The sequence below is a fragment of the Rhea americana genome, unplaced genomic scaffold (assembly GCF_003343005.1).
Source record: "Rhea americana isolate MKP2758 unplaced genomic scaffold, rheAme1 scaffold_102, whole genome shotgun sequence".
NCBI classification, from domain to species: domain Eukaryota; kingdom Metazoa; phylum Chordata; class Aves; order Rheiformes; family Rheidae; genus Rhea; species Rhea americana.
In genome coordinates, this window is record NW_028185062.1 from 546,346 (window position 1) to 564,581 (window position 18,236).

Sequence of the window (18,236 nt, forward strand, 5' to 3'; positions counted from 1 at the left end):
GGAACTACTATTTAGACCTCTTGTTCACTCCCTCTTAAAGGAATCTTATGTTGCACTTCTATTGAATGAAGGATTAAGTGTTACAATTTATGACTGTGCTTCAATTAAATTTATTTTATTAAATTAGATAGTGCTATGTAATTCAGCGATTAATCACTACTTCTAGTCTTCAAATTATCACAGTTACTTTGCTATATCTCAGAAATTATTTCTATGTATTTCCTTATAGCTCCTCCGAGTGAACCAACCCACTTCACAGTGGAGGATGTTTCTGACAGCACTGTTGCTTTGAAGTGGAGACCCCCTGAACGGATTGGAGCAGGGGGGTTAGATGGCTATATTGTGGAATACTGCAAGGATGGATGTAAGTAAGAACTAGCACTAGGCAGTAGCAACTGAACATTATACTACAACTGCAATAGTTCCACTGCAGTATCACAACAAATAACAATATCCAGTACCATTAAAGTTTAATTCTCAGCCACCAGACCTACCATGACATGACTGTAACACAATGACAGTCATATCAAACTTAATGTCTTCACAATCATCATCTTAAACTTTGATACAGAAAAGTACAAAAATACCAGTGTAGTTCTATAGTCACTATTACCATACTTTTGTAGCATTCATAAATTGCATATTCCCTAAAACCAACACAATAACCTGACTGTAACATCATTAGTCAAATACTGCAGTTATTTTCAAGCAACTGTCACCTCGTCCCATTTAATACTTGTAATCTGATAAYAGAACATATAGTTGCATCATAGCTACAACATTCAACTTACTGTGATGTTACCACATAACTTTAATCTTTTAAATCATATAATCATGATATTTTTCTCTGTCACTACGAAAAATTACCTTATAACCTACACTAGGGTTTTTTACAGGGTATAATTTATCCAGAAATAATTTCCAATCTTTAATGAGACGCCATGATGGAATTACTGGAATCCCTATGACCTCATCCTAGACAAATGATTTTATCAATAGCACTTCTTCGTTGTTGTAGTAACTACAGAATCCCGAGGAACTCTGTTCTATAGGGTCAGAATGAAAAAGTGATAATAAATTTCAACAGTTACGTGCTCTATTACTCTTTTCAGTATATGCGTCTCCCACCATTCCATTTGGACACTCACAAGAGATACACTTACTCCAGGAAGAAACGAAATTAAGGCTTCACTTGCTTGCTATAGATGCCTTCAAAGTATTCCATTCCCCTTCTCACTAATGAAAACAGAGAGAAACTCCACAGCTCTAAGCTCTCTGAAGACATAAGACAGAATGACAAAGAAACTACCCTTAGCCTAAGCCATTTTGAATAAAGCAAAGTTCACATATTCCTGAACTGCACGTGCAAAGACACTTTTGRGAAAAAACAGTTCTTTTTCCAGCTTAGTTTACTTTATTGTAAGTCTGATATTGCATGTTAAATTCATTTTACTCTAATACAAATTTACTTTCAATAATAGACAAGGTATCAGTTTGGAATGTTAATAAATTCTTAYACTATGCATACCCTGTCCTTGCAGCTACAGACTGGATTCCAGCTCTTCCTGGCCTAACTGAGCGTACAACCGCACTGATTAAAGACCTGGTCACAGGCGACAAACTTCATTTTCGTGTAAAGGCTATAAACCTCGCTGGTGAGAGTGGAGCAGCAATAATCAAAGACCCTGTTACTGTTCAAGAGATTTTGCGTGAGTACCCAGAGTGAGTAAATCTCACTCATCTTTCTCCTTTGGTCAAAATCCTTATAAGAAAAAAAAAAAAAAAGTAGAAAAAATTCTGGGGCTGACAAGCCTACACCTTCTTCTGAGTATAACAAACAAACGGCTCTTTCAGTTCCATTGTGAGCACAAAATCTTCTGATGTTGAGAACATTATTATATTGTTCAGGTCTTATGTTTCTAATGAGTAGCTTTTAAAATAAAATCTTGCTTTCAAATCTCACTTCTGACTTTCAAAATTATATAAATTCCACCTCCTGAAATATTACTCTCAGCACTGAAGAGATACAATTTTTCAGATTTACTTTTCTGTTGGAAGAGCTGTTATAATAATGCAAAACGATCACATTGCATGGGATAAGAGATGAGGGATTCTTTAAATAAAAGCAGTTATTTGTGTTTGATTGTCCTAGGTTATTAATTAACATCCTATATATCACCCAACAGCAGCAGATTATAATTCATTTGACTGGAGTCCAAAAGATATCAATAGCTGCTAATAGTGAATTCACCAATTTTGACTCACATGAAGTGTCTGCCAGAGCCTCACTAACAGTAAGAGGACCTAGTAAAAATGAAACAAAACTGTAATGCATTTCAAAACCAAGTTGGCATAAAGACAGACACTCCAATTGTAGTTTAAGAAATTATTTTTATAAAGGCCTGAGGAAATAATAAGGGACACAGAGAGAACACAGAAAGCCTCCCAGTGAGGGGGAGGAAAGCAGAGACTAGAAGAAAGAGCATAGCGCTAAGAGCTGCTATGAGAGAGAGTGCTAAAATCTGCTTTTGCTAGTGGAAAGTGAACTGGTACTCTGATACTCCACTCCTCTCACCCCAACAAAAGGTTTATAATTGAATGACCATAGAGAGGAAAAGAAAATCCAGTGATTGTACCACTCTCTGAACAGGTCCGTAAACATCTCCAAATGGCAGTTTATAAGGAGCTGTAGTATTAATATAGCAACAGATTAATCATAATCCCTAACCACTATTTTACCCCAATATAGCCTTTGTCCTGTCCCCTCTACTGTTCTGACAAAGCTCTGCAAAAAGCCCRTGCAGAAGACTCACATTCAGTGAAATCTTGCATTTTGGATGCAATACATCTTCACAAGTCCTGCTGTCAATGGAACCTGCAAAGACCTAACTGAGATTTGCTACTTAATTTGTATCCAGTAGACATCTGAATACATTTAGAGAACTGTCTGTTCCCCTAACTGCATAAACAGTCTTTCCTCAATTATTTTATGTTTGCAAGAGTTCAAGCCTCTGCTCTTTGGTGTTTTGTCTTATCTCTCCTATAAGTAATATTCCAAATAACAAAAAGCTTTACGTTTAACATACTAATCCTTAACTGCAGAGCGTCCCAAAATCTGGCTGCCACGCCATCTCAGACAGACGCTGGTGAAGAAAGTGGGTGAGACAATCAATATTGTGATCCCTTTTCAGGTATGTAGTGGTTTCTATTTTGTTATGGGTATTTATCATGGCTTGTCTAAAATATTGTTTTCCTTATGCAAGCTCCAACTGCTTCACTGCTCAAGCAGTAGTTAAATARAATACAGTTGATGATGATAAAGTTTATCTCCTTCTGGTTCTTTTCTATTTTTTTAAACAAGCCATATTCTTGAAATAATTCTTAAAATTTGTGTTGATACAAGGACAATTAGCCACAAAACCAAGCCTTCAGTCTTGGTGGCCCTGTGCCTGTATTGTAAGACTGGTGCCATCCCTGGGGAAACATCAACAAAGAATTGTAACTTTCACAGTTACAGTTTCTTCCACGATCCCTCCTTCTGAGGAAGAAGAAAAAGTAACTGTAAAAAGAGAAAGTAACTGTACTCTAGAGACCTTTTTGTTTATTAACCATAGAATGCATCTTAGACAGAGAAATTCATAAAAGCATAAGAATACAACCAACTACTCCTCTGGAGCCGCAGTACATGACGTTATTAAGACACCAATTAACCAAAAATGTTTATGTGCATTTCTGTAAGATGGACGATGAAAACTAGAGCTTTTATATTGTTATATATGTTATACATGTTATATATATGGTTGCATATAACAGACTATCACAACTGGCCCTGTACAGAATCTGTGRATATAAAAAGAACAGGTTGTATACAATTATGCATGAGTTTAAGGTGTAAAAAAGTGCACCATGGCAAAATTTTTCAAGAGATCATGTGTGTAATTACAACTGCAGTTACAGTACACAAAAAATTGCTAATATATACACACAGACTGGCTGAATTCAAAACTTAACATTTACTCTGTCTTTGCCTTTTCTAGAACTATAYACACAACTACAAMTGTATAAGCAATTACAATGACTGCTCTTAAAATACCACATGCATTTCTTCAGWTACAGTGCTATTATCTCGATATAGTGCAAAAATGAGTGTATGAAAGGAAAAAGGTCTTCTGAGTGAGACAGAGGAACAGAAATYAGAAGCTACAAATTTGGGTTCTGATAGAGATTTCCTGTGTAATCATAGATAAATCATTTAATCTGTTCCTCATTTATAATTTGAAGAAACTAAAATTTCTCTGCTGTCCACAGTTGATGTTTATGAAAATGCAAGCAATGTTAGTAGTAAAGTGTTTTGAAATTTTCATGTGCAAGTTGCTGGACATAAGCAAAATATGTTTTAGCAAGAGACACATACAGGTATATGGTACCTATTTTTTTTTGTTTGGGCAGTATCAGTACAAAAAAAAATATAAGCGCAAAACCTATGTAAAAAAAACATACATGTCTTCTGTCTTTTTTTTTTTTTTTTACCAGGTTACATAAACAGTTGCTTTTGCACAGAGATATAGCTAATCATAAACACCTGCAAACCAATACATGGAGTACTGAATGCCCTGAATTGTATGTCTGCATTACTTTAACATAATCACATGCTTATTTTTTGATTTCATATTTCTTATCTCCAAAATTGTTGAAATGGACCCTTCGCTGAGGTCTAATCATATGCAAAATTGAACATTCTAGATATGGTATTTCTGAGTTAGTGTGTGCCTTTAAAAACATTTTAACATTAAATAAACAGATATTTTTGCTGCTTTGATGTCTGAAGAAAATTCACACAAATAATGACAAGTTGTTTCACAAACAGAGGAACTAATAATGTTGKAGTTTTACATATTTGTGTCATGTATCTCCTACATCACCATCTTCCCAGCACAATAACCGACCTCTTTTGCTTAGGACAGCCTCATTACAAGAACTGCCAGTCCTCAGTTCACTGGGCCAGAGGAAGTACATGGGGTAACTAATCCTGAGCTTTACTTGCTCTGTTTGATCAGATGTTACCAAATAAAATGGGTAAAGATCAAGTATTCCCTGACTTTTACTTAGTGAGGACACTAACTGAGGTTTCTGTGTTCCACCCTGCACCAATTTTTCACAAAACTGTACTAAGCCAATCTTAGAGATTTCCAGTCAAGTTTGGCTGAAACAAATCAAATGATTCAAAAGCTGAGTGAACTGAGTGACAAACAAATCATGCAACTGTATAAACTCTGTCTCCTTAAAGGTAAATCTAAGAAAAAATGTTAGAAAGTACATCATCAACAAATTTTAGCCTGAAATCAAAACCAGAGGATTTTAGTTCAAGAGATTTTTTAAAACATTAGCAAAATAAACTTGTAACTAGTATTGAATTGCAGCTATAGCTGCAATTTTTAATACAATAAAAGCCAGAGTACCAAATATTGAGTATTTTTTTAAAAATCAGAGCAAAAAGAACATGTCACTATATTTAAAAAAAAAAATGTAAGTCATTGAGCATTTCTAACAAAGGAAAAGGACTCTAAGTASGTATGCCTGCAATCTTAAAATTACAAAAGGATAGAGGAGAAAATACATAAATACTACATTTACTATGAAGTACTGAGCCACATAACACAAGCAGGAAGTAAAGAATATTATCTCACTAAAGCATAAATTAGTGTCTTCCACTATTTACAGTTTCTGTGCAACCCAGTCAAARTCACTTGTCCTCTATGCTCTCTGCCTTCTCATGTAACACTGACATTCTAATAAATACCTTGCYAAGGTATCTAAATCCCATTTGCAAATGTATTCAAATGTTTAGATGAAAATGTACTGAAAAAAGCATAGTAGTATATTATTATTAGTCCATATCTTTTTGTCTTGAGTGCCTATAAGCACATGGGACATGCTGACAGGAGGAGAATCAACACATTCTTACTTCAAAAATAGCTACAATGGTACTTGATTAAAGGGAATTTATGTGCTACCAGTGGAACAGATTCATGGTATTACTGAACTGCTCCTTGCCCATCATATATGCATGAATATAAAAATCAAAAAATTTCATTTAAATTTGTTCTTCCCTTGCAGTAAAAGTCTCTGGGGTTTCTCCGATGCGCTGCTCACTCATTCTGCCACTCACTGTTTGCTCTGGGATTATCTATTACACATTGTAGATATCCAGTCCTCTGGGATATCTATTAGGAACATGCTTTCTGTATGTTTAAGCTTTTCACAGTATAAAAGTATATGAAAACCAACACTGCAAACACTTGCAATCTTCTCAAATAACGGGTTATAATTAAAATATCTGATCAACCACACTAAAACATCAGCAACTGCAAAGCTTATTCTATAGTGAAGACATTTCTTGTGATGAAGTATAGAAAAAAGAGACTTTATAATGCTATAATTTCTTCTGCCAATTTTTACCAAGAAATTTAGGGCCAGATTTGTTATCCACTTTAAATTATTTCACCGTGCAAGCTGATAAACCAGCCAAATATCTAGCTGTAAATGCCTTGAAAAATTAGAAATGTAAACTAGAAATCTCTCTTCCATGTAGTTATAGGGTTGTTACGTGGGTTGTTTTTATTCTAAAAGCATTCTCCTAGCCACAATTAGCAAGCAGAATCTTCATGTCATTTTAAAATATAAAAGCACGCAGAAARTAGAGTAAATGATTTTGTCAAGATCAATAATCTGTCATGGATTATTCATGGGACAAATTCATTTTATCTTACTTGTTCAAGAACTTCTACTATAGCTTCCAGCTGAAGGAGGAAAACCACTTCTTTCTCCAACTGTTTTTTTAAGAGTGTTCCATGAAATGAGACAAGGATGAAGGTAAACTYGAACTAGACAAAATAACTTTATAGCTAGTATTTCAGAGCTACTGGCCTGAGGTGATTCTACTCCTTGTCAGGAAGCTGTAAGAAAATCAGTTACCAAATGGAGAAGAWGGAAAATCCATGAAAATTTCTCATTCAAAGATCATTATCAACCTTGACATATCAGTTTGCATACAACATTTGATAATTCAGGAGACAGAGAATGAGTGTCTATTAAAGAACAGCATTTTTAGGTGGTTTAGAAGCTCCTTAAGTATAACTATGTCCACATCTCTATCAGACTCTTATTTAACARATTTTTCTAATACTACAGAAAATTCAAATGATGCCATACAGACTTTCAGAGCAAACAACAGACAAACCTGAAATAAAGTAGCAGCAAAACACAAAGGTTTATTTTTATTCCAGCTACCCTTGGGCACTTAAGTGAAGATCTGAGTATCCTAACCTCCCTATGTAGCCTAAGGAAAAAGATACAGACTTAACGGAATATGTTCCAGATATGTGGTGAATTGAAGAGCCTGTTGGAGGTGCTTTCTTTTACAGCTTACTAGAGATGGAGAGCAATGTGCGTCCTAATTTCAGTGCCTCAGACTGCAGTTCCTAAGCCRATCTAACTGTTGGCTTGGATGGTCTCACTTTTGCTTCTTACCCATTTGTGTTACTTCTGGCATTCACCTAACCTTGTACTGTGCTRTTTGATCATGTTAATCTGACAGAAAATAATAAAAAAAAGTGAATTATTTTCTGCTAGATTAACTGTAAACAAGGTTAATAAATATGATCTGGCCCACATCTGATTTCTTGGGGTTCTTCTTTTGGAGATGTACTGTGGAAGTGGTACTCAAAGTACTTCTGAGTAACATAATATTATCTACTACTTTTCATGGAAATGACTGACTTTGATGGTGAYGTAAGCCACAGATATCTTACTGATTCCACAGTGTCATTTATCATAGGTGTGGTAACACTCTGTCTGTTTAGACTGACAGTCACCAAAGCACCTTTTGCAATGCAGAAAGAATTATACAGTAAGTTTTAAATCATGAGATTTCAAGATATGACAAGAATTTTTTAAAAAATGTTGAAAATAACTATGATAGAGAATCAAATGTTTTAAGGAAGGCAGGAAAAGGAGACAAAAAATTAATAAACTCTTCACATATTAAAGACTTCTATCACATAAGAATAATCACATAGATTCAGATCAACTGTCCATGTAATGCAGATTCACATATGCCTGGRAAAGCACATAAGAGCATCACAAATATACTGTGATACTTGATTTCAGCTTTTGGTTGTCCATTTCTTTATCCTCTTTTAAAATTAATGACATTAAGTTACTTAACTTCCTTAATGAATCCCAAATTTTTCAGCAACTGTTCTTAATATGATTTCAGTCTTCTCTCTAACTAAACGGTGTCCTCACGGCATGGTGCCACCAAACTACCGAGATGAGAGCAGATAGTTGTTTGCAAAAAAAACCAAAAAATAGAAACAGGAAAACACCTAGAGAGTCTACTATTGCAGCACTGCATATTAAATTATCCTTCCTAGATTTATAGAACACAGAAAGAAACAGAAAAGTAAGAAAGTAAGATCTATTGTAATCTAAAAAAAAAAAAAAAAAAATCCCTTTTTTCTCCCCAGGGTAAACCTAGACCCAAAGTCACTTGGATGAAAGATGGTCAAACGCTGAACTCCAAAGACGTGGGAATTCGGAACAGCAACACAGACACAATCCTCTTTATCAGAAAGGCAGAGCTTCATCATTCAGGAGTATATGAAGTCACTCTTCAAATAGAAAACATGACTGATAAAGTTGTAATAACAATTCAAATCATAGGTAAGAACTTRACAACATAAGCATATCATACAAAACAAAGTAACATCCATACTGCTCTATCCAAAGATCCACCTACCCTAGAATCCTTTGATAATGCTAGATAGCAGATGACTAGGGTAAAAGTAAGAGAAGGGCCAGAATGTTAGGCTAGCTAGTTCCAACTTGAAATGATCTGTGTCCCAGAGCCATCCTGAAGGAGAGATTTCATTAATTTTCAGCCAGAGTTCAATTTCTCCTCACAACAACYCTATGTAACATTCTAGACAATTTTTATTTATGTTTCCTTGCTCATTCACACTGCTACCCTGAATTTCCCCCAATGTAGCAATACCCTCTTGGAGTAAGTATTTTTATACAAGTACAGTTTTTAGCATAACTCCTAAAGCTTCACAATTAAAGATATAAATGCTGACTGTATTCTGTTTAAAGTTTTATAAGATAAAGTTAGCAGAATGGACATGCAGTGGTGTTAAGAGCAAACAAGAGACATAACAAATTGGATCAAATATATTTTAATTCCACCAGCTGTGTCTGTCCAAGAGGAGGGCTATAGTTCTGCAACAACAGATTGCAACTGACACAAAATAATCCCAAGCGACAGGGATAAAGGGGAGTTGTCACCCTAGACAGCAAAATATCTTTCTAAAACTGGATAGTGATTCTAGATACACAGGATATTGCTAACAGCACAGTACCAAATATCTTCTGTTAACTGTTTAGTACTGCAGAAGGATGTATGCACACATGTGCCCAAGTGGTCAAAGAGGTGTTTCATAAAAAAAAAAAAAAATCTCTGAAAAAAAATGAGTAATCTTACCACACAGATTATTGTGTGTCAGACTTGGATGACAGGTATTCAACTTGTAACTGCTTGGCCATTTAATTCCTGATTGAGAACAGAAAGGGCTTGAAACACGCACAAATACTCTGCAACTGGGGCATCTATTTCGATTTTTGATTCTGTCACTCTTTTCATCAGAGCTGTCGCCTTTCATTTCTGTCAATAGCACTTTTTGCTCTCCAGATTTTGTATTCTCTTGGCAGGAGAGAAATACAGGTGATTCAGGCACTTTTTTATATTAATGGCAATGCTTTAGTTGCTGTAAACAGGCATGCACAGGCCAGCTGAATGGCTCAAAAGCCAATCCAGCTTTTACAGATAAAGTAAGTCAATCACTGACCCTTTGAGGAGTCTCAAGCTAGGATAATCAGCTACCTTTCCTTAACAGGTGTGTACTTGATGAGGGAATAACGCTTGTAGCTTCATGTTCTTATTCCTTTTGGAGCAGAGCAAGAATGCAGGCAATCAAGAGCTCTGCTGCGATGGGGGCCAGTACCTGCCTGTTTGAAGCAGGAGGTAAAACTTCTACTACCACCACCTGCCTTTATTGCCAAAACATTTGCTGCAGTTCACACCAGAGATCTACAAAGTAGGTGTAGGTTTCCAGATTCATCATGGAAATGCAGTAAATTTGAAGTACTTTAAAAAAGATCTTAGATAACGCAAATCTCTCCAATCTCCAAAAAACATGGTTCCTCTCAATTTTTTCCCCTGTAAGTGAATCAATAAATTATGTCTACCACTAGGCTCAAAGCAAACCTCAGTTCTGTATATATTTTTTTACTGTTCTGATTTATTGTCCTGATTACTTATTTAAAATAAATTACAGTAAATTTCAGTTTCTTTTTGAAAGATGGTAATTCACCCTTTATCTCTTCTTAACATTCAATAAAAGTTAGTACTACACAAAATTGCTCAGAAAAGTTGGTGCTGAGGGCAACAGAATATTCCAAACTGCATTCAAACACAGTGTCCTACAGAGGAAAACAGTCTGCTAGATATATCACTAGGACTAGCTTTTCCTGCTCTCCCCTCAAATTGCTAGCTAGAGATGCATTGGTTAGTATTGAGAAAGGATCACTCCACTGTTCCACAAAGGAATTTTGAATGTATGTTCCTGCAGATTGCATTATCTCATAAAACTGTAAAGATCAAGACTATAAATATCAATTTAGATAATTTATCCACCCCCATCTTTTGTAAGATTGTCCTTTACTGTACTGTGTCCTTTAGCACACCCCTTTTCTATATTCTATCCATATCACCATGGATAGATCTGTCCTTTTTCTAGCTATCTCACCAGTGGGCAAGCTAACAAGCACTGAGGGAAGGGGAAAAGAGTCAGTATAGAAGACTAAATACAGCTTTAACCAAAAATATGTATTTTTCAGAACAATTTCACATACATATTAAAAAGCTGGGACAGAGAATCAATTAGTCCAAATGGTTTTTCAGACAGAGAAGCAGATTCTCACACTCACTAAWGGTATTAATCTTGAAAGGATGATTTGGAAACATTTTCAGCACTCTGTAGCTGATTTGAGACATATCTCTAAAACAGCACAGTCATAACCAGCAGTATCAAGTAATATAGATTCAAATATCCCAGTATGAACTCCCTGTTTCTGTGGAAAACTTGATCAGCCTTCAGTGCCATCAATATTGTTTTGGTCCCATTAATTGGAATGAAAACAAAGTAAAAAGGCTTCATAGCACAGCTGATAGACAGCTATGCTTGGTGGTAACACATCTAGATTTCTTACCACCTTCTGAAAAAACAATGTCCAACAGACAAGGAGTACCTGTGGTGAAGTGCCTGGAGACAGCACAGTTCTTATGACATCTTACAGAGAGGTTAGCAGATTTCTCTCCTCAAAATAATACAAAGGCTGTCATAAGATTCTCTCCCCCCCCCCTTTTTTTAATAAGCCTATGATAGCAGCATGCTAATCAGCTTGTGAGTCAGATTTCTTCTGTCCTGAAGTTTCTTATTTCAAGAATGAGTTATATGCCACAAAGAAGAAATACTATTTCCATTTTCAGTTCAGCACTGTTGTCTGAAATGTTTCATCCTTTCTGCAAACCAAATCTGAACGGGGCAAACTAAATGATACTGAAGTATCAATAGCACTAGCCAGACTTCTGCCGTAGCACATTCTAAAACTTAACCAGAAGGTGGTCAAATTTTATCTTAAAAATGAGCGATAATCATGGCCTTCCTACTAGTTTCAAGTTCCTGCAAACTATTCTTGAGAAAGCTTCACTCTGCAGGATAAAATCTCTCTCCCTGCTAATTTTAAAATATGCACAACAATGATCTAGCATATGGATGTCAGAAAGGTAGAGATATCCATAGTGAAGAGAGTATTTTAAAGTATTTTCTAAAGAAAAACTTACTATTTGCTGTTGATTAAATAAGTCTACGCCTCTATGTATTATGACCAACTCTAAAACATGACTTGGTGAAATATAAGGAACTTAAGGCCTTTCACCTGGCTTTCAGTGATGACTCAGAAAATGACATTTAGGGGCTGGGCAAGACTTCCAGGTTTGTTTCTTCAAACAAGCTGTAGCCCTGTTCTTTTTTAAGGTGATCTCAAATATATTTTCCTGGCAACAGTCACAAGAGAAGTGTTCATACCTTCCCAAATGGCTGGCCTTCCTTATCCAAGAGAAACACACCTCCAGTTGCGCCTGTTGTTGCTGTTTATCTTACTCTCTATGTACCTAAATGATTGAGAAATTGCACTGAGTAAAACTACTTGTAATATATCTGAAAGTTAATCACACTCACCCAAACACCTTAATTCTTATTTGATTTAAAGGAAGAGCTTGTCTGGTCCGTACATTAGTAATCCTACTGCGTTACCTTTATCTCAGTAAGCTTCAGGCCTGCCAAAAGAGTATTAAGAAGGGTATTTGAAAATTTCCCAAATTTCCTATTTACAGGTTCAACTTCACACAAATGAAATGTATTTGCTATGGAACAATTAGAGATTGATATAAAGTTTTATTTTTCCCCTACATGGGAAGAAATGTCAAAGATCACAGATACTGAACCAGAAGATATTTTTCATGTCTCCTCTGCAGACAAGCCTGGTCCACCTCAGAGTATAAAGCTTGTGGATGTGTGGGGATTTAATGCTGCCCTGGAGTGGAAAGCTCCACAAGATGATGGCAATGCACAGATCTCAGGCTACACAGTCCAGAAAGCTGACAAAAAGACAATGGTGAGAAATTGTGCTGTGTCAGTGATTCTGTATACATTTAAAACTACTACCTGCTCTGGAAACAGGAAGACTTAAGGAAAAAGAGTTAAATTCCCAAYCCTCATTTATGTGCCCGAGGTGTCCTATGGCATATAGAAGATAGATAACTATTTAAGAATAAGATCTAAAAAGAATCAAAAGGTTGAGTAGAACCATTTTTTGGCATTATGATAACTTTGGCAAGTGCAGGGAGAAACTGAAGGGGAGGGAGGCGGTGTTAGACTTGAATTCAGCTGCTGGGCACCCTAGGATATATACTGGGAACGTGAATACTGAGAGTGGTACGTATGTCAGTCAGACTGCAAAACATCTCTTTCATGAAAGTCCCCATCAAGTAGTCATGTCCTGAGAATACACCCTGGATCAGGTTTCCCAGATATGAGTGGGGCTCAAATACAAAACATTTTTCTTCAAAATGCAAATATTCATATAACTATTATGCTAGTCAGAGAATAAATGTAAGAAAACAGAATAGCTGACCTTTACAGGGAGCAAAATAATGTTCACTTCACAAATTACTGTTAAACACTTGTCTTTCCCTTGTAGCAAGAAGGGTCTCCACACTGAACTAGCACCATGGCTGACCTTTCATAGCATCTTTCTAAACAGTACAGTCTTGTTACAGGAATGGTATACTGTTTTTGATCACTATCATCGCACAAACTGTGTAGTGTCAGACCTGATTATGGGAAATGAGTATTTTTTTCGAGTCTTCAGTGAAAATTTGTGTGGATTGAGTGAAACTGCTGCAACCACCAAAAATTCTGCTTATATTCAAAAAACAGGTAATATATATTCTTCAAAATAAAGGTCACAAAGGCCAATAAGTACTTCAGGTATTACATTAGTAAAGGGAAAATATAGCATTGCTAGATGAACCAGGAGAGACATTTTCACTACTTAGTAACTAGCACTTACTAAGTATTCATGAATTTTATTATGAAGACACMTTATCTAGGTAGACCTCCTGTACTAACAACTATGCGTTTTCAAAAACTGTGAATCACAGACTCTTCCTAAACTGTATTATTTTCTTAAAATAATACAACAGGGTGGTTATACTTACATTCTGGGGTTAAAACTTTAAGGTCTGTGGGGTCAAGGCTTCCTCTGCAGATGTACAGTTTTCATATTTAATATAAACTGAAATCTCATGAATCTCAGGACTTTAACTAAAGCATTAAATATGAGATGTATTTTAAAGGAAGAGATCTGTTATATCACTAACGTCACAGCTTTCAGATTTCCCTAAATCACACGGGCAAATTAAAATAAGTAGGTTGTACACAACTGAGCAGAATTTAAAACACAATTCTTACTGTCTTCTTTCTTTGAATTGCAGGCACTACTTATAAGCCACCTAGTTACAAAGAACATGACTTCTCTGAACCTCCTAAATTCACACACCCTTTAGTAAACCGTTCTGTGATTGCAGGATACAACACCACACTCAGCTGTGCTGTACGAGGAATCCCTAAGGTACTCAAATACTATCGCAATAAGCCTAGATGCTACCTTAGAATTCATGCCACATTGATGAAATTATAGTGTAACACAACTATATTAAAAATAGTACATCTCCTCCAATCACTCCCTACCTCAGCCATAATTAATGCTTAACAATAATGTATAGTACTTGTTTGTGGTGGCTATGCACAGAACCAGAAGAGGGGAAAAATCCACAGGAACATTTTTTCTTCTTTTTCTTGGGTTACTTTTCAGCTGATCTCATTCCCCAAAGAGCTACACTAAGTAGATGGGGCAAGACAGGAAAGGAGACAGACAAAAGGACAGTCACTTGCTTATGCTACACTACCATTGAAAATGTGTACATATAACTTATTCCCTAAAGAAGGTTAAACATTATGCATCTTGTTACAATGTACATTCGACTCTTATCTTCCAGGAAAAGAGCAGCTAATGTAATATGCTGTTCAGCTAACAATATAATACATTAGCAACAACAATTTTTCTCTTACGTCAATACAGCCACTTAACTTTTTAAGAGTCTAAGTTATATAGCAAAATTAGCTAGCATATGACCTGCTATTACGTGTGAGGTTTCGGGGGTGGGGGAGAGTCGAATCTCACTGGGATATTTTCTCACTCTAAATGTATTTTTGAACTCTCTTCAGAGAGTACAGAAAGATGTACTTTTGTAAGAGTCAGAAAAAAGCAGCAAAAACTGTATCAGCTAGGAGCTAAATTTAGATTTCTCAAAAAAAGGGAAATAGGCTCTTTGCAGTGATGGAATTTACCATATTATGACATAATCTTGTCATAATTTTAAATCAGTACCATCCCAAAAATTGCAGTACCTCTTTTCCTTCCCCTTCTGGCTATTATTTCCACCTTCTATCCCTTCTCCACAAAGCACAAGCCTTTGATAGCTAGACAGCAAAACATGTAAGGCAACTGTTTCAAGTTCAGATTAATTTAGGAAAAAAAGGTAGTCTTAATGCAATCATTTGCTGCAGTTCACTGCATGAAGAAGGAGCTCCAAAAAATTCTCGAATATAAAAAGGAAGCATGTGCACATAAACAGCTGCAAAAGAACAAGAACAGGAACAGTACAGAAACACCAGCCAAGTATGGGCAAAATCCATCTTCCAGTAGCTGCTTCAGCTTAAATGCCTCATGAAATAGTAGTATTAGTAATGATGTTCCTTCTTGGTTAACTGACCTTTTTGTGCATCTCTACCTAAACACTGCATTCAGTTGCAATAGTTTTAAGTAAGATTCTTTAAAAAAATGCATTTTACAGATGTTAAATACAGTTGTTGCACCTTTGAATGCCGGCAGGCCAGCTCTTCCTTCCATATTAATCCAAAATATATAAATAGTCCTCATTCTTCAGCACACCAAATACTCTTGAAGCAGCGCTTCCAAACATATTTCTGTAGTTGCATTGCTCAAATTAACCTTGGCAAAAAAATTCTATACATACTGCAAAACTCTGCAATAGGCTTTTTTTCTCAGACAGTAGCTGCTGTTTAGATTCCAGTTCTGAATGACCATAGACTATCAAGTCTATATGATCTAAATAGTATGAAAAAGTCACTGTTTCAGTAGAACCAATATTCATCCCCTGGTAGCAGTGCTCATACACCCAGAAAGAGAAAGAAGCTATAGAAAAAGATGCAAAAATTTTTGAAGCAGGAAAAAATCCAGCTGATATCTTTAAAAACATCAGGTATGACAACTGGGATACACTGAATTGTGTATCGCAAGCCAAAGACACAGTGATTCAACAGATCTGAATGCACTTTATAAAACAATGCAGCAGTTTTATTGCTTCCTTATAGGTGGAGAAACAGAATGAGAAGCTGTTAAAACTGCAAGCAAAATAGATGACCCAAAGCTTCATCTTCTACTTTTTAAATCATAATTCTTTGCTATAGGTACTAATGAGCTTCAAAGGAACAACAACAGTACGCCCTAGATTTTTCATTTTCAAAATTTTGGTTATAAAAATAAAATAAAAGTTTTCAGAAGTTTACCAGATGTAAAACACATTGGCTTGAACTGCCACAGAGCCAACTATTTTGTTGCTTAACTGATGGCAACAGGAACTTTATTTTGAATACTTGAATTGCAGAAGAGGTACTGAATCATTTGGAAAACTCTTTCCCAGCCCAGCACGAGGCTTCCCAAGTTGACCATCCAACCTTCATGGCACTTTCTGACAATTTCATTATGCTAATCAGTGCAGTTTAATTCCCCTTCTATAAAATGGTACTTGAAACACCTAAATATATTTTAATTAGCACAGTGAAATAGCTCCTAAAGAAACAAATTTGTAGCTAATGCAGGGTTTAAAAACTTTGCAATAAGAAAGGTATGGAGCTACATGCTCTACCTGCTATTTGAAAGTTAAAGAAAATATTGAACACTTGAATTACTAGTTTCATGAGCTTCTATTTTGAACGTGGAGAGGTTCCTTGAAAAATTATTAACATTGCTATGTAATATATATTCCCTGCACCTTTGATAGCTAAATTAAAACAGTAAGATTAGCCATGAGTCTTTCATTTTCTAACTGCTATTTTTAAATTCTGTTTTTGTGTTCTTCAGCCAAAGATATTCTGGTACAAAAACAAAATGGATCTGTCTGGAGATGCCAAATATCGCATGTTCAGTAAACAGGGTGTGTTGACCCTGGAGATCCGGAAACCAACTCCATTTGATGGTGGTTTTTACACCTGTAAAGCTGTTAATGAGTGTGGTGAAGCTGAAATAGAGTGCAGACTGGATGTCAGAGGTAATCAGATGAATCTTACAGATAACATTAATTCTGCAATGAAAAAATGGTAATGAATTTCTCAAAAAGTAACAGCTTCCCTTTATCTAACACCAGCTTATTTGGTATACACAGAGTTTGTTAGAAGCCCAAGCAAGATTGTGTTTTTCATGCCAAACCATTATGACAGAATTGGGTTACTTGACAGAAATGCAGGACTGAAGATTGACAACTATTATGCTCGAAGTTAGTGATTCTAGAGAAGAAATTTAGCACTGGAATGGAGGTTCGTCTACAAACCCTACCCTGTGGATTATATAATTATCCTTTAAGCCATAGTCTGTAATTGGAAGCTTAAAATTCCTAGAAATGACTCCAGAGTTATCAGCTGCAACAGCTGCTAGAAATATATAAAAGGTAGTGCAYACTACACAACAAATAACTTTTGGGTGGACATTGATCATTTATTTTACTTGTCAAAAAGGCCAGGAAAAGAAGCTGTACAACACAGTAGGAAATATTCTGACTAAATAGGCCACAACTAACGTATCTATTTGATGACATAAACATGCCTAGCACCACTGTAAACGCAGGTCAAAAGCCGAAAATCTGTGAAGGTGACCTGTGTAACAGCCACTGGCAGAAATCTGGCTTCTGAACATGGAGACTGAAGGTATTTCTACACAGTAGARAGTTGAGATATTTTGCTCAGAGCTCACTCTGTACTGTACAGTATACAGTGCGCATGGCAGTGCTGGCCATCAATGCCTCTGTTTGGGTCCTGGAAGCAAGCACTACAGCTGTGTCCTACTGTGACGAACTTGGGCTAACAACGCTGAAATGCATGCAGCATCTTACCTAAGGCAGCTGTGCTACTTCCAGTTGAACAGTTAGTTACAGTATTTCTGTTCAATGCTGTACTGTGCAGTGTGAACATTGCTCAAAAGCTACAGTCAGAAAGACCTTTTCATGTGAACAGTTAATAAACAATCACACTACACTGGAACAAAAAATTGAAGATAAGGTACCATTCATTCTGTAAATGAATGGAGATCATGACAGCACACATACACAACCTGGTAATMAGAACAACAAAGCAACTGTATTTCATAGAACCATAGAATCAGTAAGGTTGGAAGGGACCTCTAGAGATCATCTAGTC

At 36.0% G+C, this 18,236-nt stretch overlaps 1 protein-coding gene across 1 annotated transcript in view; it reads left to right on the forward strand.

Moving 5' to 3' along the window:
- The window catches only part of MYBPC3 (myosin binding protein C3), a 64,530-nt gene that overhangs the window by 43,481 nt on the left and 2,813 nt on the right, over positions 1 to 18,236 (forward strand). Inside the window, exons 25-33 of the mRNA XM_085305830.1 lie at positions 230 to 364; positions 1,542 to 1,709; positions 3,103 to 3,191; positions 8,529 to 8,724; positions 12,656 to 12,795; positions 13,460 to 13,619; positions 14,177 to 14,313; positions 16,909 to 17,095; positions 17,210 to 17,360. Of these exons, the coding sequence (XP_085161956.1) occupies positions 230 to 364; positions 1,542 to 1,709; positions 3,103 to 3,191; positions 8,529 to 8,724; positions 12,656 to 12,795; positions 13,460 to 13,619; positions 14,177 to 14,313; positions 16,909 to 17,095; positions 17,210 to 17,325 (1,328 nt within the window). The 3' untranslated portion in view covers positions 17,326 to 17,360. The remainder of the gene's footprint in view (positions 1 to 229; positions 365 to 1,541; positions 1,710 to 3,102; positions 3,192 to 8,528; positions 8,725 to 12,655; positions 12,796 to 13,459; positions 13,620 to 14,176; positions 14,314 to 16,908; positions 17,096 to 17,209; positions 17,361 to 18,236) is intronic.